Source organism: Pelodiscus sinensis, chromosome 19 (genome assembly GCF_052426305.1).
Source record: "Pelodiscus sinensis isolate ZL-2025 chromosome 19, ASM5242630v1, whole genome shotgun sequence".
In the NCBI taxonomy this organism is placed as follows: domain Eukaryota; kingdom Metazoa; phylum Chordata; order Testudines; family Trionychidae; genus Pelodiscus; species Pelodiscus sinensis.
The window spans coordinates 5,301,823-5,327,138 of NC_143070.1; the positions used below are offsets into that span (position 1 = coordinate 5,301,823).

A 25,316-nucleotide genomic window follows, 5' to 3' on the forward strand; every position below is an offset into this window, starting at 1 on the left:
CACGGGGAAGCCCCCAGCGGGGCTGCGTGTGGCCGGCCATGGGTTTATTTTTCCGGGGGGGGGGTGCAGCGGGTGGCTCTCCGCGACCCCCCCCCCCCCGGGCTGCGGGCGCGGCTGGGGGGGCTGCGCTCCGCGGAGCCGCGTGGGAAGAGGCGGGCGCAGGAGCTGCGCCGGGGGGAGGCTGAAAGCCGGTCCCGCCTCTCGGTTCCCTTCCTAGGTCAGCGGCTGCCTCCACCCCCTGCCCGGCGCGCCCGGGGGAGACTTTCACCCTGGGCCCCTCCGCAGCCAAAGCCTGGGGCAGCCCCGCGCTCTGCAGGTACCGGGGAGATCTGGGGAGCAGGGCGGGCTGGGAAGTGACTCTGCCCGGGTGCAGAGCGAGAAAGTGTTTTACAGGAGCCGGTTTGTTTCAGTGCCTCCCCCAGGCTTCAGGGACCCGGTTTCTCTATCGAGCCGGTTCCCACGCCCTGGAGTGTGGGAAAGTGCGAGGAATTTGAAAACAGCCAGTGGTCCTGTGGGCCCTTAGACCAGCGTTTCTTAAACTTTTTGAGACCACAGAACCCCAAACGAGAATATATTTTGTATAGTCCTAGAGATGTAGCCCTGTTAGTCTGGTGTAGCTGAAACAAAAAGCAGGACTAGGTAGCACTTGAAAGACTCACAAGATGGTTTATTAGGGGATGAGCTTTCCTGGGCCAGACCCACTTCCTCAGATCAAATTGTGGAAGCAAACAGTGATTGTATCCCTTTGGTATATATGGTCGTGCCAATTTTCTTCCAAAATTTGATCTGAGGAAGTGGGTCTGGCCCACGAAAGCTCATCACCTAATAAACCATCTTGTTAGTCCAGTTTTTCCTTTTTTTTAACGTGGAACACCTATGAACATTTTCTTTAAAAAAATGGTCAGACCAAAAAAAAAAGACAAAAACAAAGACGTTACAAAAACAAAGCAGAGGTCACGGTACTTCTGTGAGTTGTTCACGGAACACCAGTGTTCTGCGGAAGGTAGTTTAAGAAACACTGCTATAGACTAACACGGCTCCCCCGCTAAGATTTTTTTTCTTGGATTTTGCTAGATCACATCAGAGGGTTGTTTTTTTTGGGGGGGGGGTTGTTTTTTACAATCCCATCTGAGTAACTTCCTACAAGGATCAGATTCCTGCAGCTAGCAGTTCCTCACCCCATATAGCATGTGAAGAAACAGATAATTGTAGACCTTTGCTACCTCAGCTAGCAGGGTGGGTTTTTTGTTTTGTTTTTGTTTAATAATCCCATATGAGGAACAGTTACTGGGAGCAAATTCTCACAGGTAGCAGTTTCTGGAGCTACATCTGGCTTGAAGTGGTTTCCACCACATCCAAAGGTGGGGGGAACCTCTAATTTACCAGGGGCCACTGACCCACAGAAAAAGTCAGTCATGGGCCACATACAGCCCCATGGGGGTGTGTGGGCTAATGCAGCAGCTTGGGCCAAAAATGAGGGGTTCAGGATGCAGGATGCTCCAGGTTGGGGCAGAGAATTGGTGTGAAGGCTCCAACTGGGAGTGCAAGCTCTGGAGTGGGGCTGGGGATGAGGAGTTTGGGGTGCAGGAGGGGGCTAGTCCAGACAGGAAGTTGGGGTGGGGGGTCTGGGTGGGAGTTAGGGAGCTGGAAGGGCTAGGGCAAGGTGTGGGGTGCAGGCTGTGGATGGGAGTTTGGGTGTGGCAGAGGGCTTGTAGCTGGGGCAGGTGTAGGAGGGGGCGTGGGCCTTCACCTTCAGATACCACCCCCGCAGGCCCCATTGGTCATGGTTCCCGGCCAATGGGAGCTGTGTTAGCAGCACCTGCAAGCAGAATACTGAGGGTGCTCACTGGTCCAGCCCAGCAGCAGAGGTGGGAGAGGCTCAGGGCTTCCGGCCCATGGCATGGAAACTTGCATTGAAATTAAGCAACAGGCCAGATCCATCCAAAGGGCCAGAGGCTTTCCACCCTTGGCATGCCCGGTTTGCCGTTTGGTTCAGTGGCACTCAGGGCCTCCCCGCCGCACACATTGTTCCTGCCCCACTGGAATCTGCACAAACACTCCCCCTGTCTCTCCTCCCCCCCTACCACTGCCACGCCAGATCCGCAGATCTCTCAGCTCCCACCGGTCTGAGCTGTGTTAAAGAGGGGCATCATTTCAGGGGGTGGGCTGAAGATAAGACATTATCTAACATATGACGTCCTGCAAAGTCTGGGAAGAGAGGTGTGATGTAGTGGGAACTGTACTCACTATTTGCTTTGTTGTGTTGTACGTCATTCCTACCGTCCTGTCCTGTTTTGTTGTAACCCTGTGCAGGATGTTCCAGGTTGGGGCAGAGAATTGGTGTGAAGGCTCCAACACTGGCATCATTTTCCGGAAATGCTTTCAACGGAAAAGTTTTCCATTAAAAGCATTTTCGGAAAAAAGCATCTAGATTGGCAGGATCTAGCCATTTTCGCGATCGGGGCTTTTTTGCGGAAAAACGGTACTATGCTGTCTACACTGGCCCTTTTGCGCAAAAGTCTTTCGGAAAAAGACTTTTGCCCGAACGGGAGCAGCATAGTTTTCCCGGAAAAGCACCGATGATTTTACAGTAGATCGTCAGTGCTTTTCCGGAAAATCAAGCGGCCAGGGTAGAGAACTGGCAAGTTTTTCCGGAAAAGCGGCTGATTTTCCAGAAGAACTTGCCAGTCTAGACACAGCCTGTGTGTGTGCCTCAGTTTCCCTGGGCACTGTACCCAAGCCCGGCTGGGGATGGGAATGTTGGGTTTGGCTCTCATGGGGGGGCTGCCTCCTCTTAGCATGTTCACAGAAATAGCTCAGCATTTCTTGTAACCTGAGCCTGGGTGGGGGAGGGAACCAGGTAACACCTTTCTGGGGAATCGGATCCTGGCAGGCTGGGATCAGTGGCTGGGGGTGTGGGTTAGTTTTTTTCACTGGCTTAGGGAGAGGGGAGTCTAGCTGGCTTGGGTGGCGGGGCTCTGGGCTGCCCTATCCCCAAGATGGGTTGTACTGACGGCTTCTGGTTCCTGTGCTAACACGTCTGTGCTCCGCTGTGTCCCTGTGAACCAATAAACCTCTGTTCTACCTGCTGCCTGGGCGGAACATCTGACTGCAGGTGGAGGTGCAGGGCCTGGTGATTCCCACACTCTCCCTGACAAGAGGAAGGAGTGGAAAATATCCTAGCACATACAGACCTATGAAAAAGTCTAGGGGAAGGGTGAGGGCAACCCGGCCTTACAGCAAATGACTCTCCAGACACCCACGAGCTGTGGCTTTCTCTTCCCAGAATCTGTTCCCAGCTGGAGAGATGCTCACAAAACCCAGCCAGCCGAATTGGACCAGAATGTTATAACTCTCCAGACACTACGCTGTGGCATCCCATGGGCAAAATCAGGTGGGACTCTTGTACCCCAGTTCCAGCTGCATCTGCCATGGCAGGGATTTGAGATTTACCCGGGGGCAACCCCACTCCTCACGCTGTCCCTGCCAAACTGATCTGAGGGAAAATTCCTTTCTATCCTCAAATACAGTGATCATTTAGACCCAGCGCATGCCAGTAAGACCCACCAACCTGAGGGCAGGTCTACACTATGGGGCAATGTCGACTTAAGTTCCGCAACTCCAGCTACGTGACTAGTGTATCTGGAGTTGTACTTGAGGTTGAGTTGCTGCAGGATCTCTGCTGCGGGGGCTGATGGGAGAAAATTTCATACTTCCCTTACACTTCTGTTCTGGTGGAATACCAAAGGTGATGAATAATCGGTGATTGATTTAGTGGGTCTTTACTAGACCCACTAAATCAGTTGCCACAACACTGCTCTCCAGCGAAGTGTAGGCCTGCCCAAGATAAAGAATTCCCATACCACCTTTCAATATCACTCTGCACTATCAATATCCCCACTCTCTGGGTATGTCTACGCTGCAGAGTTTTTTCGGAAAAACGACCGTTTTTTTTTTTTTTAAATTCTCTTACGTCCACACTGCAATCGCGTTGTTTCGGAAGAAAAATAGAAAGAACAGAGGGGTTTTTCCAACATGGGGAAACCTCTTTCTACAAGAAAGAAGCCTTTTTCCGAAAGAGCTCTTTCGGAAAAAGGCGTGTGTGGACGGAGAAGAGGGAGTTCTTTTGAAAAAAGAGGAAAAAGCACAGGTGCCCTGGTGGCCACTCCATCCATAGTAATCACAGCTTAAATGCGAGATAACGTCCACACTGAACGGACGCTATCTTTCGAAAAAGCAGATCGCTTTTTTGATGTGCTTTGGCAGTGTGGACGCTCTCTTCCGAAAAAACTTCTTCTGAAAGAAGCCTGCAGTCTAGACATAGCCTCTGATGCTTCACCAGGTAGGAGAAAAGGAGTGGAAAAGAGTAAACGGTTTGGGGGTGAGGAGGATGCCTTCCTGACTCCTGCAGGTGACAGGCTGATTCCTGAAGCATGAGATTTTTTAGGAATTTTAAGACGTACAAAAATGGGACCCACGAGGTTGTCAAAAATTCTCCCATTGCTCAGTGTGATCCTTTGAAACCTCAGGTCTCACTTTGCACGTGCAGTCAAGGGAGCTAACAGCTGGTAGATCGGAGAGGAGGGATACAATTTCAGCTGAGCCGAAATGAACCATGGGTAAGTACATTTCACCTTTCTCAGTCGCCCAAGCTGATTCTGTGTTCGTAGAATCATAGAACACTAGAACTGGAAGGGACCTCGAGAGGTCATTGAGTCCAGTCCCCTGCCCTCATGGCAGGACCCAGTACTGTCTAGACCAGTGGTCTCCAACCTTTTTACAGCCAAGATCACTTTTTAAATGTCAGAACAAGCCAAGATCTATTGCCGCATCCTTCCCACAAGAAGCCATCCCTTCCATGAAACGCCACCCTCTCTATTCTCCTCCTCTCCATCACTAGCTATCCCCAGCCCTTATATACTCTGCCACTTTTTTTTATTCTTCTGTAGAAAGAGATTTTTCCAACATTTGGCCTATCTAGACTGGACCAAATGTCAGAAAAATGCCTTCTTTCAGAAGCCCCCTTATTCCTCATGGAATGAGGAATACAGGGGTTACCAAAAGAGCATGTTTGCTCTTTCACTAAAAAAGCGGAAGAACAAACACATCCCTGGATGCAGAAGAGTTTTTCTAGGATATCTCTGGAATCCTGAAAAACTCCTGGGCTATGTCTACACTGGCACCCTTTTCCGGAAATGCTTAAAACGGAACAGTTTTCCGTTATAAGTATTTCCGGAAAAAACGCGTCTGCATTGGCAGGATGCTTTTCCGGAAAAGCACTTTTTCAGGAAAAGCGTCCGTGGCCAATCTAGATGCGCTTTTCCGCAAAAAAGCCCCGATTGTCATATTCGCGATCGCGGCTTTTTTGTGGAAAACACTACTGTGCTGTCTACACTGGCCCTTTTCCGGAACAGTTTTCTGGAAAAAGGACTTTTGCCCGAACGGGAGCAGCATAGTATTTCCGGAAAAGCAGCTGATTTCTTCCAGTAGATCGTCAGTGCTTTTCCGGAAATTCAAGGGGCCAGTGTAGACAGCTGGCAAGTTATTCCGGAAAAGCGGCTGATTTCTTACAGTAGATCGTCAGTGCTTTTCCGGAAATTCAAGGGGCCAGTGTAGACAGCTGGCAAGTTATTCCGGAAAAGCGGCTGATTTTCCGGAATAAGTGGCCAGTGTAGACACAGCCCTGCAGTCTAGCCATACCCTCACTGGGTTGAGACAGGATGTGTGGTCTCTGGGTTGGGAATGAGGGATTTGAGTGTGGGAAAGGGTGAGAGGTGCAAGCTCTGGGAGGAAATTTGGATGCAGGAGGAGGTGGAGAAGGGGATGCTGACTCGGGGAGGGGGTTCCAGGCTGGGGAGTGTTGCGGTCAGATGGAGGGTTGGGATACTAAGCAAGCTACAGGCTTGTGGATGTGAGGGTGCAGGAATTTGGTTTGGGGTATGTGAGGGACTCAGGGTAGGGGGAGTCCAGTGTATGATAGGCTCAGATCTAGGGTCAGGGGGGAGCGTGGGTGCAGGAGTGTTATGATGATGCAGCCAGATGGGGCTTTGGCCCCAATTGGGGGTTTGTTGGCCAGGTTTCATTTTTAAATAAAATACTATGTCTAACGCAAAAAGTTTCTGCATTGTCTTTATTTATGAGAAGGGCAGGGAACCTGGTTTGAGTCAGGGGTCATTGACCCACAGAACATTCAGTTGGGGGCCACACAAGCGAGATGCAAAAAAACAACTCCTCCAAAAACTCCCCAAGCCTCACTAATGTGGCCCCAGCTGTGCTGGTGGGAGCAGGGGACATGGTACTGGGGAAGGGTGCCAGTAGGGGCAGGGAACAGGGTGCTGGGTGGAGGCAGGGTGCCAGTGGGGGACAGGGTGGCAGGGGACATGGTTCTGCATCAGGGGACAGGGTGTTTCTGGGGGCAGTGGACAGTGAGTTCCTTGCATCTGCCTCCTCCCGGGACTCCCTTCATCCCCCACAGCACATGCCTCCTCCAGGGACGATTCCCCCCTCCCGCAGAGCAGGGAAGCCCCGGAACACACCTCCTCCGGGGCCGACTCCCAGCATGCACCTCCTCTGGGGACTCCCCCCACCCCCCACAAGTTCCCAGCATGCCACAGACCTGGGGGAGGGGAGTAGCCGGTGCACTTCTGGAACCCCCAGAAGTGGTGCGCAGCTGCAGGACTTCCGTCCACCCCGCAGGAAGCCAGCGCTACCTCCATTGTGGCTGGAGGTAGGTAGTGGGGCTTCTTGGGGGTGGAGGGAAATGGGAGGGGCCCAAACGCCTTGCGATCAAGCCCTCGCTATTGACCAATCAATCGCAATCAACAGGTTGGTGACCTCGGGTCTAAATCATCCCTGACAGACATTTATCTAACCTGCTCTTAAATATCTCCAGAGATGGAGATTCCACAACCTCCCTAGGCAACTCATTCCAGTGTTTAACCACCCTGAGAGTGTTGTCTTTCACCTCTCGGCTGTTCCCCATGCTTCCCTTTCAGCCTGGCTCAGAGAATGACTCTGGATTCTCTCTCTGTCCCAGCACATGAAGGGAAGGTGTGTAAGAAGGAAAAGAATTCCCAGCAGGAAAGCCCCGCGCAGATGGAACTCCATGGGGGAGAATCAAAAAGATATGAACATAACACTTCCTGGAGTGTCGACCAAGCAACATCCTGTGAGAGCCAAGGCGCGTCTGAGACAAACCAGCTGCGGAAGGAAGTGCCTGAATCCATGACTTGTGAAGAAGACTGCATGGACCTCAAGGAAAGCCCTGCCCACGAGGGAATACACCCACAAGAGAGAAAAAACCCATGCACAAAGTGCAGGAAGAGTTTCCGTTTGAGATCACGGTTGCTTACACACCAGAAAACCCACAATGGTGAAAACCCCTATAAATGCCTTGAGTGTGAAGAAAGATTCCTTCGGCGCTCAAATCTTATTGTGCATCAGCGAATCCATTCCAGAGAAATGCCCTATACGTGCCCTGAGTGTGGGAAAACGTTCAATAGGCGTTCAAACCTGACTAGACACCGGAAGATCCACACGAGAGAAAAACCTCACACATGCCCTGATAGTGGAGAAAAGTTTAGTGACAAATCACAACTTACTGTGCATCCAAAAACCAACAGTAGAGAAAGAACTTATAAGTGTATTGTTTGTAGGCTAAAATTTTGTGACCAAGCACATCTTATTACGCATCAGAGAACCCACATGAGAGAAAAGCCCTATAACTGCCTTGACTGTGGGAAGACTTTTTCTAAGAGTTCAGATCTTATTTCACATCACAGAACCCACACGGGAGAGAAACCGTACAAATGCCAGGACTGTGGGATGAGTTTCAGTTGGAAGTCAAACCTAATTCGACATCAGAGGACCCATACAGGAGAGACACGGTATGAATGCCCTGAGTGTGGAAAAGGGTTTTGTGAAAACTTCCACTTTCTTGCACACCAGAGAACTCACACGGGCGAGAAGCCCTACAAATGCCCTGAGTGTGGAAAAGAGTTTTATGACAACTCCCAACTTCTTGCACACCAGAAAACTCACACGGGAGAGAAGCCCTATAAATGCCTCGAGTGTGGGAAAAGATTCCTTAATAGTACAAATCTCATTGCACATCAGCAAATCCACACTGGAGAAACACCCTATAATTGCCATGACTGTGGGAAAAAATTCAGTTGCAGTTCCAACTTGACTAGACACCAGAAAATACACATGAGATTGAAACCTTCTACATGCCTTGATGGTGGGGAAATACTTAGTGATCAAACAGAATTTAATGCGCCTCAGAGAACCCATGGTGGAGAGAACTCTTACAAATGCCTTTGCAGTGAGAAGACTTTTTGTCAGTGCTCACATCTTATTTCCCATCATAGAATCCACAAGAGAGAGAAACTGCATAAATGCCAGGACTGTGGAAAGAGTTTTAATCAGAGGTCAAACCTAATTCGACATCAGAAGATTCATACAGGAGAGACACCGTATAAATGCACTGAGTGTGGGAAAGAATTTAATGAGAAATCACGACTTAAGCAACATCAGAATATCCACAGAGAGGATACACGCTTTAAATGCCTTGAGTGTGGGAAAAGTTTTTGTGGCAATTCATACCTTCTTGCACATCAGAGAACACACACGGGAGAGAGACCGTATCAATGCCTCGAGTGCGGGAAAAGCTTTTATGCCAGCTCACACTTTCTTGCACATCAGAAGACCCACACGGGTGAGAAACCCTATAAATGCCTTGACTGTGGGAAACGATTCCTTCAAAACACAAACCTTATTATCCATCAGCAAATCCATACACGAGAAATATCCTATAAATGTCCTGACTGTGGCAAAATCTTTAATCATCATTCAAGCCTGTGTAGACATCGGAGAATCCACACAAGAAAAAAACTTCAGAAGTGCCCAGACTGTGGAAAAACGTATAGTGACAAATCACAACTGAATATACATCAGAGAACCCACACTGGAGAAAGACCCTACAAGTGTATTGATTGTGGGAAAAAGTTTTCTGAATCAGGGCATCTTATTGCACATCAGAGAATCCATACGGGAGAGAAGCCCTATAAATGCCCCGACTGTGGGAACAGGTTTAATAAGCGCTCAAACATGACGAGACATCAGAGAACCCATAGGTGAGAAATCCCCCTAAAAATCTTTACTGAGAGAAAAGTTGAGTGACAAGTCACATCAGGAACATACAGGGGAGATGGCTTCTATAAATGCCTGGACCGTGGGAAGAGTTTCACTCAGAGTTTAGTTCTTAGTTCACAGCAGAGGACCCAAAGCAAACGCAGAGATGCTTTGAACATGGGAAATATTTCATTCAGAGCTCACAACTTTTTCCCATGTCAGAGAGTAACTATCAGTCCCTCCTTCTTGCTGCAGCTCTGGCTGTTTTGCAGAGAGGCCTGTCGGCCTTTGAGAGTTGTCTTGAGAGGGAAAACTGGTTGGAGTTGATAGATGGCATGATTTCCCCTGATCTTGACCAGATCTTCTCCACTTCTAGTCTAGACCAACCCTGAGCATCTCATGTGTACAGCAGTCCCCACCTCCCACCAGGTCACACCCCTGAGGGCTTGTGGTAAAATTGGCCATCCAGCAAGGGCTCCTTTCCTTAGGATAACATTACGATTTCTGACAATAGCATGATTCTATAAGAACAGTGTTTCTTAAACTGTGTTCCGCAGAACACTGATTTTCCGTGAACATCTTGCAGGTCTACCATGACCTCTTTGTTGTTTCTGTTACTTCTTTGTTTTTGTCTTTTTTTTTGGTCTGACAACAATTTTGGGGGGAAGAAAATTTTCATAGGTGTTCCGCATTAAAAAAATGTTATTGTTTGGTGTTCAGCCGCTTTTCCGGAAAAACTTGCCAGCTGTCTACACTGGCCGCTTGAATTTCTGCAAAAGCACTGACTTCCTACTGTAAGAAATCAGTGCTTCTTGCGGAAATACTATGCTGCTCCCGTTCGGACAAAAGTCTTTTTCCGAAAAACTTTTGTGCAAAGGGGCCGGTGTAGTCAGCTGAGATTTGTTTTCCGCAAAAAAGCCCCAATCGCGAAAATGGCCATCGGGGCTTTTTTGCGGAAAAGTGCATCTAGATTGGCCACGGACGCTTTTCCATAAAAAGTGCTTTTGTGGAAAAGCATCCTGCCAATCTAGACGCGCTTTTCTGAAAATGCTTTTAACGGAAAATTTTTCCGTTAAAAGCATTTCTGGCAAATCATGCCAGTCTAGACGTAGCCAAAAAGTTTAAGAAACACTGTATAAGAAGGTGTGACGTTGCTGGATTGTAATACGAACGTACAGATCATAGTTCCAACCACTCTTATGTTTGCCCCAAATCTTATACAGAGTGGGCCAAGTGAGATGTCTCTAGAAAGTGTACGATTTGCTGATTCTGTTTATACTGTCGGTGTACATGGGTCATTTTTGTGCACGACGATATGGACATTAGCCGTGTGGCTGTTTTTCAGACATCAGCCCCTGGAGTCACACCTGCTGAGTAGCCAGCCAGCATGTCTGGGAAAGACTTGTCAGGTTGATTGACCCATCAAGCAACATTCAAAGAACAGTATAGCACGGGAAGCACCAACTACTCTGAATGGACTTCCCTGCAAACCTTCAATCTGGAATGCGAGACCGTGGGGTCTGCCTAAAAAGGACTGAGTCATTCATGGGCAGGGTGACTTGCTCATGTGACAAACTCCACCCTGGGACATACTTTTACACAGTGAGAACAATGGGAGTCCCTCCCCGTGGGAAAGGCTATAAAAAGGACCCTGGGGGTTCCTCCGTTTGTCCCCAATTCAGATCATCCCCTCTAAATGATCCCTGCTCTGAACCGAAGCTTGGAAGGACTGATGAGCCATCCTAACAGAGGACGTGTTTCAGAGACTTGATTTAAGACAGCAGTTTGGTCCATCTCTGCTACGGGCCTGCACCAAGAACGTGACTATTGGTGTATGTGTTTGATTCCTTTCACCGCTCTACCGCTCACTCCTTTTCTTTTTTCCTTTTCTCTCTTTTCTTTTTTTCTTTTTTCCCCTTTTTTCTTTTTTTCTCTTTCTCTTTCTTTTTTTCTTTTTCCTTTTTTTGTTTTTTCCTCTCTTCTCTTTTTTCTCTCTTTTGTTCCCTTTTTCTTTTTTTCTCTTTTTTCTTTTTTCCTCCCCTTTTCTCTTTTTTCTCTTTCTTTATTTTCCTTTTTTCTTTTTTTCCTCCTTTTCTCTTTTTTTCTCTCTTTTTTCCCCCTTTTTTCTTTCTTTTTTCTTTTTTTTTAAAAATAAACCTTTAGCTTTTAGAGTCTAAAAGTTTGGCACAGTTCAGCAGAAAAGGACCTGGGGATTACAGTGGATGAGAAGCTGGATATGAGTCAACAGTGTGCCCTGGTAGCCAAGAAAGCGAATTACATATTGGGGTGCATAAGGAGGAACATTTCTAGCAGATCTAGAGAAGTGATTATTCCCCTTTATTCGGCACAGGAGAGGCCACATCTGGAGTATTGTGTCCAGTTCTGGGCCCCCCACTATAGAAAGGATGTGGACACATTGGAGAGGATCCAGCGGAAGGCAAACAATATGACGAGGGGGCTGGAGCACATGATCTACAAAGAGAGGCTGAGGGATTTGGGTTTGTTTAGTCTGCAGAAGAGAAGAGTGAGGGGGGATTTGATAGCAGCCTTCAACTTCCTGAAGGGAGGTTCCAAAGAGGATGGAGAGAGGCTGTTCTCAGTAGTGACGGATGGCAGAACAAGGAGCAATGGTCTCAAGTTACAGCGGGGAGGTCTAGGTTGGATATTAGGAAAAACTATTTCCGTAGGAGGGTGGGGAAGCACTGGGATAGGTTCCCTAGGGAGGGGATGGAATCTCCATCACTAGAGGTTTTTAAGTCCTGGCTTGTCAAAGCCCTGGCTGGGATGATTTAGTTCGGTCTGGTCCTACTTTCTGCAGGGGGTTGGATTTGTCTGCTCCTGAGGTCTCTTCCAGCCCTAGGATTCTAGGATTGTGTGTAGGGTAGACAAGGAACTCTTATCCCCGCTCTCCCTTCCCTTACTTATTCTTGGCTCCGGACTTCTAATACTCCAGTCATCTGAAGAAGTGGGTTGCGCCCACGAAAGCTCATGATCCCATCTCCATGTTTTGTTAGTCTTTATGGTGCTACTAGACTATTTGTTGTTTTTTAAGTTTTTCCTGTTCTAGACTGACTCATCTACCCCCTCTGCAGTGAGAACGATGTCGTGCTCACATGCAAATTAACACCGCGTGGACTGAGCCCCCGATAAAAAGAAACCCTGTGTAGCTGGGCTTTTTACCGTCTTACGTTTAATGTTTGCATGGGGAGAGGTGACACGCGCACTCCTGTAGACCTCTGTCACATGAGAGTGGCCAACCCACCTCACCCAACCTAGACGCCGCCGAATGATGAAAGAAGCTCTTTTGAAATAAGATCGAAAGTGGATACGCCATTTGCGTTGCTTATTCTGTGCGACGGTGCAGCGTAGGCGCACCCGAGTTGCTTCCAGCCACTGGGGGATGTGGGGGTAGGGATGACTTGGCCCGTGTTTTTGCAAAAATCTTCTCTTCCCTCCTCCCCCCTTCCCCGCTGCCCTGTGGCTAGAAGCCGCATGGCCCTTCCTGCCCTTAGAAAAGCAGCGAATGCCTCCAAGCAGCTGCCGGGAACTGGGAGGCTGTTGGCCACGGGCACTGGTCTTGCAGACTCTGTCTAGGCCTTACTCCTTCCCATTCCTCTGGATGCTTGGTTCCCATAGCAACCCCTTATCTTCCCTTATTACTGGCAGGCAAGGTACCGGGGGAGGCCCGACTTCCACGGCAGCCTTGTGCTTTCCCTCACACACCCTGGCTTGCTTTTTCTGCATGTTTTGATGACGAGCAAGGCCAGATTATGATTATTTGTTTAGGCTTTGATGCCCTGTTTACGTCACACACACACACCCTCCCAATATGAAGAAGGCGAAAGCAACATGAAAACAACCCAGCGGGCCGCAAACCAGTCACACCAATGTGACAATGGATGTGAAGGGGGGAGAGCAAATAAGAGCATAAGAATGACCATACTGGGTCAGACCAAAGGTCCATCTAGCCCAGTATCCTGTCTGCTGACAATGGCCAATGCCAGGTGCCCCAGAGGGAGGGAACAGAACAGGTAATCATCACGTGATCTCTCCCCTGTCACCCATTCCCAGACAAACAGAAGCTAAGGGCACCATCCCTACCCATCCTGCCTAATAGCCATTGATGAACCTAACTTCCATGAACTTATCTAGCTCTTTTTTTAACCCTGTTTAAGTCCTAGTCTTCACCACATCCTCTGGCAAGGAGTTCCACAGATTGAGTGAAGGAAAAACTTCCTTCTGTTTGTTTTAAACCTGCTACCTGTTCATTTCATTTGGTGACCCCTAGTTCTTATATTATGGGAACAAGTAAATAACTTTTCCTTGTTCACTTTTTCCTCGCCAGTCATGATTTTATAGCCCTCTGTCATAACCCCCTCCTCTTTAGTCGCCTCTTTTCTAAGCTGAAAAGTCCCAGTCTTTTAAATCTCTCTTCATATGGGACCCTTTCCAAACCCCTAATCATTTTAGTTGCCCTTTTCTGGACCTTTTCCAATGCTAATATATCTTTTTTGAGATGAGGTGACCACATCTGTACGCAGTATTCAAGTTTCTTTAAATCAGTTTCTTTGCCCCATATGCTGGAAATCTGGGTTACAGGAGGGAGGGTGCTGGAAGAAGGGGTTACTGATGAAGGAGGGTGGGGGGAGGGGGTTCACTGGCCATGGGAACCACCCCCCACAGTCTGTGGGAAAATCCCCCTGAAGGAAACAGCTTACAACCACAGAACCCAAGTGACAGCTGGTCCCTGGAAGTTTGATTCCAGCACGTGGGAGAAATAGACGCAAAATCTACCTCTGCCAAAGGGTTCCTTTTTATTATTTTGGGGGCAATGGAATCAAAGAAGAGCCCTGAAACAGCTTTAGGAAAGACGTGGATAAATTGGCGCGAATCCGGAGGCAAGTAATACCAACGAAAGGTTTGGAAACCTGCCTGATCCATGCGGAACGGTTAAAAAATCTGGGAAGGTTTAGCCATGAGAAAAGAAGATGGAGGGGGCAGACATGATCACGGTCGTCCAATACATGAAGGCAGGGGTAGGGAACCCTTTTTTGTACTGACCCCCCACAGAAAAATCATTCAGGGGCCACACAGAAGTGACCAGCAACCTCCCCAATAGAAAAACAAAACCCCCTCACTCGTATGGCTTTCAACTGAGAAAGAGAGAGAGACTCTCCACATTCCTCTTGCAGACCAGAGTCTGGGGGACCCGGCTAATAGATTTTTGTGGGCCCCTTAGTCTCCAGGGTGGGGCCAAAAATGAGCTCCAAGGCTAAATCCATCTCCTGGGCTGTAGGTTTCCCCCCCTCTGCATTAAATTCTGGTATAGCAAGGACGGCGCTCAATGGGTCTCCATGCCACTGAAGGTCAGACAAGAACTAAGGGGCTTAATGTGCAGCATGGGAAATTTGGGTTAGTGTCAAGCTGCCGTTCAGCGGCTCAGGAGCATGAATGCCAACCTTGGGGCAGACTAGAACAACCCAGGGCCCAAACCCCAGTGCAGTTGTATACTTTGGGCTTGTCTCCACTACATGGTGGATCGCTGCTGCGGCGATCAATTTAGCGTGTCTGCTTAGACATGAAGAATCAACCTCTGAGTGCTCTTTTGTCCACGCCAGGACGAGAAGAGTAGGCAGAGTAGATGGAAGAGTATCAGTCACTGACCTTACTGCATGGAAGACGCTGCAGTAAATAGGTTTAAGTACGTTGACTTCAGCTACACTATTTACACAGCTGATGTTGCGTATCTTAGGTAGATGGGGGGCATAGTGTAACCTGAGATTTTACCAACCAGATTTTAAGCATAAAGTCCTCATGCACTTAACCATGAATTCCCATGCAGCCCCCTTAGAAACGCTGGACTTCCTTGCCACCTTGGTAAGCTTCCTTTTGTGATGGCCCGTTAAATCCAAAATCCCACCAATATTCAGGTTTCAGAGAAGTAGCCGTGTTAGCTTGTTTCAGCAAAAATCAACAAGGCGTCCAGTGGCACTTTAATGGCTAAGAAATGTATTAGAGCCTTAGCTTTCATGAACTACAACTCACTTCAGATGCGAAAGAAAGAAAGAAAGAAAGAAAGAAAGAAAGAAAGAAAGAAAGAAAGAAAGAAAGAAAGGGTACGTCTAGACTACCGCGTTTTGTTGACGGAAGTTTTGTCGACAGATACTGTCGACAAAACTTCCGTTGACAAAGAGCGTCCAGACACATTGAGTTCTGTCGACAAAGCAAGCTGCTTTGTCGACAGAACTCCGTAGTCAGGACGCAATGTTACAGGCAATAACACCTTCTGTCGACAGAGTTCTGTCGACAGAAGGTGTTATGCCTCGTAAAATGAGGTATACCAGCGTCAACAAAACTGCTGAGTTCTGTCAACGTTATGTCGACAGAACTCAGCGGTAGTGTAGACGCTGGTATAGTTTTGTCGACAAAAGTGGACTTTTGTCGACAAAACTAGGTAGTCTAGACACACCCAAAGAAAGATGGGACCATGCGAACAGTGCTAATTAAATCAGAATGGATGTGGCTAATCCCCAGCAGTGAAGAGAAGAATAGTCCTATAGCACTTTAGAGTACCAAAATGGGAAATTATCTATTGTAAAGGGAGAACCACACTATATGTGTATTTTGACCTAAGCTCAAGGGCTGTGTCTAGACCGGCAAGTCTAGACTGGCTGTGTCTAGACTGGCTGCTTTTGCGGAAAAACTTGCCAGCTGTCTACGCTGGCTGCTTGAATTTGCGCAAGAACACTGACGAGCTAATGTAAGAAATCAGTGCTTCTTGCGGAAATACTATGCTGCTCCCGTTCGGGCAAAAGTCCCTTTGCACAAAAGCTTTTGCGCAAAAGGGCCAGTGTAGACAGCTCAGATTTGTTTTGCGCAAAAAAGCCCCGATCGCGAACATGGCAATCGGGGCTTTTTTGCGCAAAAGCGCGTCTAGATTGGCCACGGACACCTTTCCGCAAAAAGTGCTTTTGCAGAAAAGCGTCCGTGCCCATCTAGATGCTCTTTTCTGCAAATGCTTTTAACGGAAAACGTTTGCGTTAAAAGCATTTGCAGAAAATCATGCCAGTCTAGACGTAGCCACAGTGTCAAATGTGCATATGTACTGCAGCTCAGCAGTTTCTCTCTGCAGTCTGTTTTTGAAGTTCTTCTGTCTGGAAATGGCAACTTGCAAGTCCAAAACTGTGTGCTCAGGGAGGTGAAGATGCTTCCCCACAGCTTTGGGATATTGCTGTTTTTAATGTCTGATTTGTGTCCATTTATTATTTTGCATAGAGCCAGTCCGGTCTGTCCGATGGCAGCGGAACAGCATTCACACATGATGGCATACATCACATTAATAGATGTGCAAGTGAGTGGGCCTTTGATGCTAAAACTGATTTGGTTAGGTCCTATGATAGTGACACTAGGGTAAATGTGTGGACAGAATTGGCAATGGGGTTTGTTGCAGTATTCAGGATATTCCCAATCCCAAAGAACCAGTCGCTTACCCCAGGCCTCTGGCACCATAGATCTTATACGAAGACAACACGTATAAGTCAATACAGCAATATATTAGCTACAGATTTATTAACTAAGAAATGCAAATGATTTGCAAGGTGAAAGCAATTAAACATACATACTCAAATGAGTTATAGTTGTTAGTTCTAAAAGTTAAGAAGATTTTTCTACCACAAGTAAAGTTTATAAGGGCTAGCTCAGGTTTTAAGCTGGGGATCCCTTGCTTTGCTTCAAAATCTTGCCCCACAAAGTCCAGTGGCATAGAGATAACTTAGTCCTTCTTGTCAGGGTTTTGTTGTTGTTTTTTAATTCCTCTTTTTTTTTTTTTTACAATTCTCCTGCATACCCTCACCTCATAGTACGGTGAAGTGTGGCTAGGGGAGGGAGGCAGAGTAATTAACAGAGTATTTTGTTTGATGGTGTCCGATAGGTCCTCTGATGTTGAGGTGCTTTCATGACACCAATACTTGACAATAGTCACTATCCGGGAATTTGCCTGATGCTGGGGAAAATGACATTCTTTCTATAGATTTTTCTTTCCTGTTTTGCTGACTGGCACATTTACAGAGCAGACACTTAATATCCCAGCATAACATGAGATTCAGCTGTTTTAAGATTATTGCCTGCCGCATTTTATAAGCATCTTATCAAATCTAACCTTATAAACTTAACATCTGTTCCAACAATACTACCCTACAGGTAAGCCAGCTTGAATTCCAATGGCCATCTTGCAATGAGGCTTGCCAGCAGTTAGGTGGGGGGATGAACACCGGCAGCAGGTAATGTAGGCAAGGGAAGGCATTGCCTTCTCTACACTGCTTACACACACCGGCCGCAAGGGAAGGTTAACGTGGCATCTCTGATCCTCCAGGGGGCCATGATCAGGCTTAGATGGGCGGGGCTTGGCTTTGGGGCAGGGAAGGTTGATGAAAGGGCGGGGCCTTGAGCAGAAGGGGCAGGGCTTGCTTTGCCCAGCTGGGCATTCACCTGCCACCCATGGTGATGAATGTGATTTGGGGCATAGTCGCCAATTTCTCCTCTAGCTGGGGGTGGAGTGTGCTCAACCCCCGGCCTCCACCACAGTCTCCGACTCCACTCTACCCCTGCCCTTAAGCCCCCACCTGCCTCGTCCCACACAGTTCTGCCTCTACCTGACCTATTTCTATTCCCTGCCCAGAGCATTCCCCTTCCCCACTCCTCCTTCTCCCTCCTGGAGCCTCCTGCACAGCGCAGAACAGCTGTTTGCCATGGGAAATGCTGGGAAGGAGGGGGAGGAGTAGATCTGCAGGCAAGGGGTCCCAATACTGGTGGGTGCCGAACACCCTGTTAATTTTTCCCCATGGGGGCTCCAGCCCCAGAGCACCCACAGAATCAGTGTCACGGGGCTTAATGAGGAGTCAATTAAAGCATAAAATTAAATGCGTCCTTGGCACGAGAGGGACGGGCCTATACAATTTCACAAGTGTGGGTGGTTGTTATGCAGCAGGCTCAGTGTGTGCGCTGGTGCAGGGAGTCGGGCCACCTAAAAGCAAGAGCTGCTTTAGCAAAGAGAAGGGGATAGACAGGCTCCTGTCAGAGCAGTGGTCACCAACCAGTCGATCGGGATCTACTGGTCGATCTTGGAGCCTCTGACAGGGGATCCTGACTGGTTTGGCCAAGAGGCTATCAAGTGTGGGCAGCCCTCCCCCTGCCCAGACTGCTCCGCATCTCCTGCCCTCCCCCAAACTGCTGCCCCCCAAGACTTGTGAATCTCCTGCCCCCCAGACTGCTGGGCATCTCCTGCCCTTTGCCTTGGAGCTGTCCCCTAAGGAGCCTCCGGCTTTCTGTGCCAGGCAGGGGAGAGGGAAGGGTGCTCATGCCAAAGTGCCCCTCCCCTGTATCCTATCTCCACAGAGCAGACGGGGGCACAACAGGATTTGGGATGGAGTTTGCTGGCTGCTTTAGGGAGTGGGTCAGGGCCAGGACAGGGGTGAGCCTGCCTAGCCCCCTGTACCACCAACCAGGAGCCCCCTGAGGTAAGCAGGGCCCTGCTGGAGCCCACATCCTGAAACCCTACCCCAGTCATGAACCCCTTCCTGCACCCCAAGTCCCTGCTCTAGCCGCAAGCACCCCTGTATCCAAACACCATCCCAGAGCCTGCACCTAGAACCTTCTCCGGCACCCTGACTTCCTGTCCCAAGCTCAGCTCAGAGCCCCTCCTACTCCAGATCCCGTAATCCAGGACCAGAGCCTGCACCCCAACACACTGCCCCTGCCTGGTGAAAGGGAGGGAGGGTGGAAGAGGGAGGGGGCATGGAGTGAGTAGGGGGCGGGGCCTCGGAGAAGGGGCATGAAGGAGGCGGAGCCAGGGTGTTTGGGTGTGAGGTAGATCTTGGCTTGCACTTCAATTTAGAAAGTGATCTTGTGTTTAAAAAGGTTGGAGACCGCTGTGTCAGAGCTATGCAAGCAGTGCAGTCTGTCACGAAACCCTTTCCCACAATTTCCCAGGTGGATTTTCTCGTGAGGCCTGTCAGTACATTTCTTCCCACACTCAGAGCATGGATACGGTTTCTCTCCTGTGTGGATTCTCTGATGTCGAATTAGGTTCGATTTACGTCTGAAACTCCTGCTACAGTCCTGGCGGTTATATGGTTTCTCTCCCACGTGAATTCTGTGATGTGAAATAAGATCTGAGCACCACAAAAAAAAATTTTTTCTCCCCAGACTAAAGATAGCATAATAGGACACCTCTCCTATGTGGACTGTGTACATTGTAAGGTGTGCTTTGCTATTAAACGTTTGCCCATTATCAAAGCATATATAGGATCTCTCTAGCATGGGCTCTCCAATGAGAATTAAACTGTGCTTTACCATGAAGAGTATGTCTAGACTACTTGCCTCTGCTGACAGAGGCACGTAAATTAGACATACCGACATAGTCAATGAAGCAGAGATTTAAATTTCCCCCGCTTCATTAAAATAAAAATGGCCGCCGCGTTGTGCCGGCTCAGCTGATTGTCGGCATAGCGTGGCAGTCAAGACGCGGATCACTCGACTGGTAAAGTCTTTGCCTTCCGATTCTGTAAACCTTGTTTCACGAGGCATAAGGGATCGGTTAGCAAAGGCTTTCCCTGCCGACTGATCTGCATCTTGACTGCTGCATTGTGCCGACAATCAACTAAGCCAGCACAACGCAGCAGCTATTTTTATTTTAATGAAGCAGGGGATATTTAAATCCCCGCTTCATTGACTATGTCGGGTAGTCTAATTTACATGCGTCTGTCGGCAGAGGCATGTAGTCTAGACATACCCGAAGCATTGTCACACAGTTGAGACGCTTATGCGGTTTTTTTCTGCCATGTGGACGTTCTGGTGTCTAGCCAGGTTTGAACTCTGATTGAAGCTTTTCCCACAGTCAGGGCATTTATAGGGCATTTTTCCTGTATGGATTCGCTGATGCACAATAAGGTTTGAGCTCTGAAGGAATCTTTTCCCACAGTCCTGGCACTTGTAAGGTCTTTCTCCTGTGTGGGTTCTCTGATGGGCAACCAGATCCGAGCGCCAACTGAAACTCTTCCCACACTCCAGGCATTTATAGGGTCTCTCCCCCGTGTGGGTTCTCTGATGGGAAATTAGGTACGAGCTCTGACTGAAACATTTCCCGCACTCCAGGCATTTATAGGGTTTGTCTCCTGTGTGGGTTCTCTTGTGTCTGGTAAGGATTGAACTCCGATTGAATCTTCTCCCACAGTCAAGGCATTTATAAGGTTTCTCCCCTGTGTGGAGTCTCTGATGTGAAATAAGGGCTGAACTGTCACTAAACGCTTTCCCACAATCCAAGCATTTGTAGGGTTTCTCTCCCGTGTGCTCCATCTGATGTCTGACAAGCTGCATGTTCCAATCAAAACTTTCCCCACAGTCCAGGCATTTATAGGGTCTTTCTCCCGTGTGGGCTCTCTGGTGGGAAATAAGATCCGAGCTCTGAATGAAGCTTTTCCCACATTCCAGGCATTTATAGGGTTTCTCACCTGTGTGGGTTCTCTCGTGCCTAATAAGATGAGAACCCTGGTTGAAACTTTTCCCGCAATCGAGACATGTGTAAGGTTTCTCTCCCGTGTGGATCCTTTGATGGGAAATAAGGTGTGAGCTCTGATTGAAACCTTTCCCGCAGACAAGGCACTGGTAAGGTCTTTCTCCCGTGTGGATCCTCTGATGGGAAATCAGGTGTGATCTCCGAATGAAGCTTTTCCCACACTCGGTGCATGTGTTTTTTCTTTCTTCTGTGGAGATCCTCGGATGGACTGTGCTTTCCTTAAGGCCCTTGCAATCCCCACCAGCATTTGTGGGTTCACACATTTTCTTCCCTGGGTTGTACCCTCGTGGCCTCTCTGCCTTGCGCTGATTTCCGCAGGCTTTCTCTTCTTTATGATTCTGATAAAAAAGGCCCTCAGATCTTCCCAGTACTGTTCCCTGCAGATCCACGTTTTCACAACCTTCCTGCTGTGGATTCACTTCCTTATTCACCATCCCGGCACCTTCTGGAATACAGAGAGAGAATCTGGGCATGAGTCCATTACCCATGTCGGGGAGAAAGGAACACAAGGGGAGCAGCAAAGAGGGGAGAAACAGCACACAAATTGCTGGGGAGACTGAGAAAGGGGAAATTTACCAACCCATCTGTAACTATTCCTTCTCTGAAGTGGGTCCCTGGTGCTCCATGGCTCATTACACCTGGGATCTTCCTCTTCATCTTCCATAAATGGAGACTCTTTATTTTCAACCCTCTCTCTAGCTCTAGTTTCACAGGCTGTGTCTAGACTGGCCAGTTTTTCCAGAAAATCAGCTGCTTTTCCGGAAAAACTTGCCAGCTGTCTACACTGGCCGCTTGAATTTCCACAAAAGCACTGACTTCCTACTGTAAGACTTTTGTGCAAAAGGGCCAGTGTAGACAGCTGAGATTTGTTTTCTGCAAAAAAGCCCCGATCGCGAAAATGGTGATCGGGGCTTTTTTGCATAAAAGCGCGTCTAGATTGGCCACGGACGCTTTTCCACAAAAAGTGCTTTTGCGGAAAAGTGTCCGTGCCAATCTAGACGCGCTTTTCCGAAAATGCTTTTAACGGAAAAGTTTTCTGTTAAAAGCATTTGCGGAAAATCATGCCAGTCTAGACGTAGCCACAGTATATTGCACTATAACATAAGAACTAGAGGGCACCAAATGACATGAATAGATAGCAGGTTTAAAACAAACCAAAGGGAGTGTTTCTTAATGCAGCACACGGCCAACTGGTGGAACTCCTTGCCAGAGGATGTTGTGGAGACCAGGATTTGAACAGGGTTCAAAAAAGAGCTAGATAAATTCATGGTTCATCAATGACTCTTAGTCAGGACAGGTAGCAATTATGTCCCTAGCCTCTGTCTGTTAGAAGCTGCGAATGGGTGACAGGAGAGGGAATCACTAAAAAAATCAAAAAGGGATGCTGGAAAGTTTGGGAACCACTGCACTAGATGATTCCCTGTTCTGTTCATTCCCTCTGGGAGCACCTAGCATTGGCCACTGTCAGCGGACAGGATACTGGGCTAGATGGACCTTTGGGCTGACCTCATATGGATGTTTTTATGTTCTGAACCAGGGTCAACAAGCCACCACAGGACGGAGCTAGGAACAGAGGTATGAAATAACCTGTCACAGACAATCTGGAACACCAAGGAGCCACAGGAGAGAAATTGGATTCTGCTGCCACATCCCTTCCAAAGACCCAGGGGGAGGTAATGGGAAGAGGTTCTGTGCACACAATTAATTTCTGAAAAATTCTGCACCGTGCGGTGGAGTAGCTAAGGGACTTTGGGGGAAAAAAAAAACCTGAGCAGAAGCCAAACTGATCAACTCACAGATTTCCTCATCTCCCAATAATCGAAGGGTCTGGACGCCCTTACCCAGCGAGGTCACCACCTCGTAGTTCTCCTGCATGACGTCCCTGTAGAGGGCTCTCTGAGCGGGGCCCAGCAGCGCCCCCTGCCCCTGGGTGAAATACACAGCCACCTCCTCGAAGGTCACCCGCATCTGCAACAACAAGAGTCCCCCGCTCAGCTCCTGCTAGACACAGGGGAAGAGGGCTGGTCACATGAAAGCTTTGGAGGGGATCGAGTGGTGGAATCTCACCCTGCTCCTAGTCAGAGCAGCCAGGAGGTGTCCAGGTGGGGAGAAAGACAGCTCCCTAGGCATCCTAGATGATGGAGGAGGGCGGGAACCTTCCTGTTTTTCTCACACCGACTAGCCAGAGGCTGGTACAGGAGGTACAGCCCTCAAGCAGCGTCCAGGGAGAGGAATCCCAACCCCCTCCCCATTTCTAGCAGCTGGGAGCAGCCGACGGGGCCTGTCCCCCTGGACCTCACGGGATGCCCCCTTTGTATTCCACAGCAACCTCTGGCTAGTGGGTTCCGGCTCCCGCACTGGAAGTGGACAGGGCCCATCAGAGACCCCAGGCGTGGCACAGTCTGAGCACATCCCAGAAGGCTTGTCCCACCCCATCCCCCTGTCCCTGTGTATTTCCTGCTCCTGCCCTTCTAACATAGCAGCTGCCTGAAACTCCCCTCTGTGTATCCCACCTGGGCTAGAACCAGCCTCAATCTCTGTCTTATCCAACGCACAGGCAGCTATTTATATACGGCGGAACAGCTTCCGGGAGTGGCACTGAAAGAGATGTACCCTAGAAAACCCCGGAGCCTCGTGCACTGAATCTTGATGTAACTCGCACACCTAGGCTATGTCTACACTCGCGGCTTCTTGCGTGAGTAATATGCAAATGAGGCTAAGCGTGGAATATCGCTGAGCCTCATTTGCATACCGAATGAGCCACCATTTTTTTCAGAAGATGCTCCTGCGCAAGAAGGAGCATCTACACGGCCCCTTCTTGCGCAAGAAAAACCCTCTTGTGCAATGCCGTTACACCTATTACTTTTCAGGAAGAACGGCATTGCGCAAGAGGGGTTTTCTTGCGCAAGAAGGGGCAGTGTAGATGCTCCTTCTTGTGCAAGAGCCTCTTCTGAAAAAGGCTGGGCCAGGTGCGGGGGCTAGGCTGCCGGGGGGGCTGCAGGGCCATGGATCTGTCGCTGGGACCCACCAGGGAGCCCAAAAGGGCTGTGGGTTAGTTCCCTTGCTTCCTTCCTGGCCCACGCACCGGACCCCTCGTTTTTGGCCCCACCCTAAAGCCTAGAAGGGAGGAGCACAAAATCCACTAACCCTGGGGACCCCAGAAGAGTTAATCTCGTCTCAGGTCTTGAATCTCAGTCCTACCTACCCTCCCCCCATGGGGCCGGAGCGCCAGGGGAGTGGGGTGTCTCAGTTGGGGGCTACATCAGTGAAGGTTGGAGATTTTTAGAGGGGTTGTTTTTTTTTGCTTCTCACGTGTGTGGTCCCCGACCCAAGAAAGGTTCCCCGCCCCAGCATAAATCAAGACAATGTTGAAACCTTTTGTGTTAGACATAATATTTTACTGTATTTAAAAATGAAGCCTGGCCAACAAGCCCACAATTGGGGCCCAGCCCCCAGCTGGCCACAGCGTCATAACACTCCTGCATCCCAACCTTGGGCCCATCATACACCTGGACTCCCTGCCCTGAGCTCCTCATGTACCCACATCCCATTTCCAGGCCCCTGACATAACACTCCTATACCCCCTTGCCCGAGCCCCTCATGCACCCACATCCCATTTCCAGGCCCCTGACATAACACTCCTATACCCCCTCGTCCTGGGCCCATCACACACCTGGACCCCCTGCCCTGAGCCCCTCATGCACCCACATCCCATTTCCAGGCCCCTGACATAACACTCCTATACCCCCTCATCCTGGGCCCATCATACATCTGAACCCCCTGTCCTCATGCACCCCAACCCAGTCTCCTGCACCAGGGTTTCCTCTAAGTTTTTCCATCCGTGAGCGGAGTGAGTTTTGTTTTGTGCACCAATATTGAGGTCGTGTGCACTTCTTCGGACAGGTTATTAACAAACCACTGCGGCACCCGAGTTATTAACAAACATCTTACCTCTATTTTGTAAAATGGTATGGAAGAAAGAACACTACAACACGGGATGCTTAACCTGTGCATGGCTTCAAATGTTGATTGACTATGAAGTCAAAGACAAAAAAAAAATGAACACTGCACTATTTTCAATAGCCAACTGTCTCTGTTTAGAGCCCTCTCCCAGACTCTCCCCCCGACTAGACGTGGAGTAGATGATCTTCTTTCCCGGCCTATGATTCTGTGATCACCCTCGGCGTTCCACACACCAAAAGGACATTAGCGGGTTTGCGAGCAATCGTTGAAGTCTGAGCTCTAGCAGAGAAGTGTGAATGACGGCATCTCTCGGCTTTTGTTAGGGTACCGAGGCATGACCATGGTGCATGCAGGAGCGCTGAAAGCGTGAAAGCCGTATCTCAGCCCCTATGCGCTGTCTGTATTTTCCACCTTGCCAGAAACAAGTCCCGCTGCTGCAGTATGTTAGCACAAAGCTGTTCCAAGTCTGCCCCACCCACCATTCCATAGAAGTCATAGGAGGCCAAGAAGACGCACAGCACAACCAGGTGCCAGACTGGGCGGGGGGAAGCGGGTGCCACTAAGACACAGAGAATTGAGACCTTTCTGGCTACGTCTAGATTGGCATGATTTTCCGCAAATGCTTTTAACGGAAAAGTTTTCCGTTAAA

At 49.0% G+C, this 25,316-nt stretch overlaps 2 protein-coding genes across 9 annotated transcripts in view; one reads left to right on the forward strand and one right to left on the reverse strand.

Annotated features, from left to right (window-relative positions):
* Positions 1 to 25,316, reverse strand: part of LOC142823248 (uncharacterized) — a 47,090-nt gene that overhangs the window by 7,880 nt on the left and 13,894 nt on the right. Inside the window, exons 2-3 of one of the 3 annotated variants that reach the window (XM_089770823.1) lie at positions 22,546 to 22,672; positions 19,862 to 21,149 (exon numbers count right to left, since the gene is read on the reverse strand). In XM_089770823.1, the coding sequence (XP_089626949.1) occupies positions 19,933 to 21,149; positions 22,546 to 22,672 (1,344 nt within the window). In that variant the 3' untranslated portion in view covers positions 19,862 to 19,932. Of the gene's footprint in view, positions 1 to 19,861; positions 21,150 to 22,545; positions 23,031 to 25,316 lie in introns of those variants that run through there. The other 2 variants (XM_089770821.1, XM_089770822.1) reach the window with 2 other exon arrangements.
* LOC112543503 (uncharacterized) lies at positions 21 to 25,264 on the forward strand. 6 transcript variants are annotated; one of them, XM_089770779.1, is made up of 5 exons: positions 21 to 316; positions 3,287 to 3,394; positions 4,530 to 4,619; positions 7,037 to 9,134; positions 10,478 to 11,276. In XM_089770779.1, the coding sequence occupies exons 3-5, from the start codon at positions 4,616 to 4,618 to the stop codon at positions 10,548 to 10,550; spliced, it is 2,175 nt and encodes a 724-aa protein (XP_089626905.1). In that variant the 5' UTR covers positions 21 to 316; positions 3,287 to 3,394; positions 4,530 to 4,615; the 3' UTR covers positions 10,551 to 11,276. The 6 variants fall into 6 exon arrangements, 1 of the variants encoding a protein (XP_089626905.1); XR_012898517.2 differs by lacking the exons at positions 7,037 to 9,134; positions 10,478 to 11,276 and adding exons at positions 22,242 to 22,377; positions 24,806 to 25,264 and having other exon boundaries at positions 204 to 316; XR_012898518.2 differs by lacking the exons at positions 7,037 to 9,134; positions 10,478 to 11,276 and adding exons at positions 22,242 to 22,377; positions 23,030 to 23,140 and having other exon boundaries at positions 204 to 316.

Excerpts from the sequence above, each read along its gene's own strand:
- LOC112543503 (XM_089770779.1), top strand. Across the intron at positions 9,135-10,477 it reads AGACATCAGAGAACCCATAG|ACATCAGCCCCTGGAGTCAC; the intron begins GTGAGAAATCCC and ends GCTGTTTTTCAG.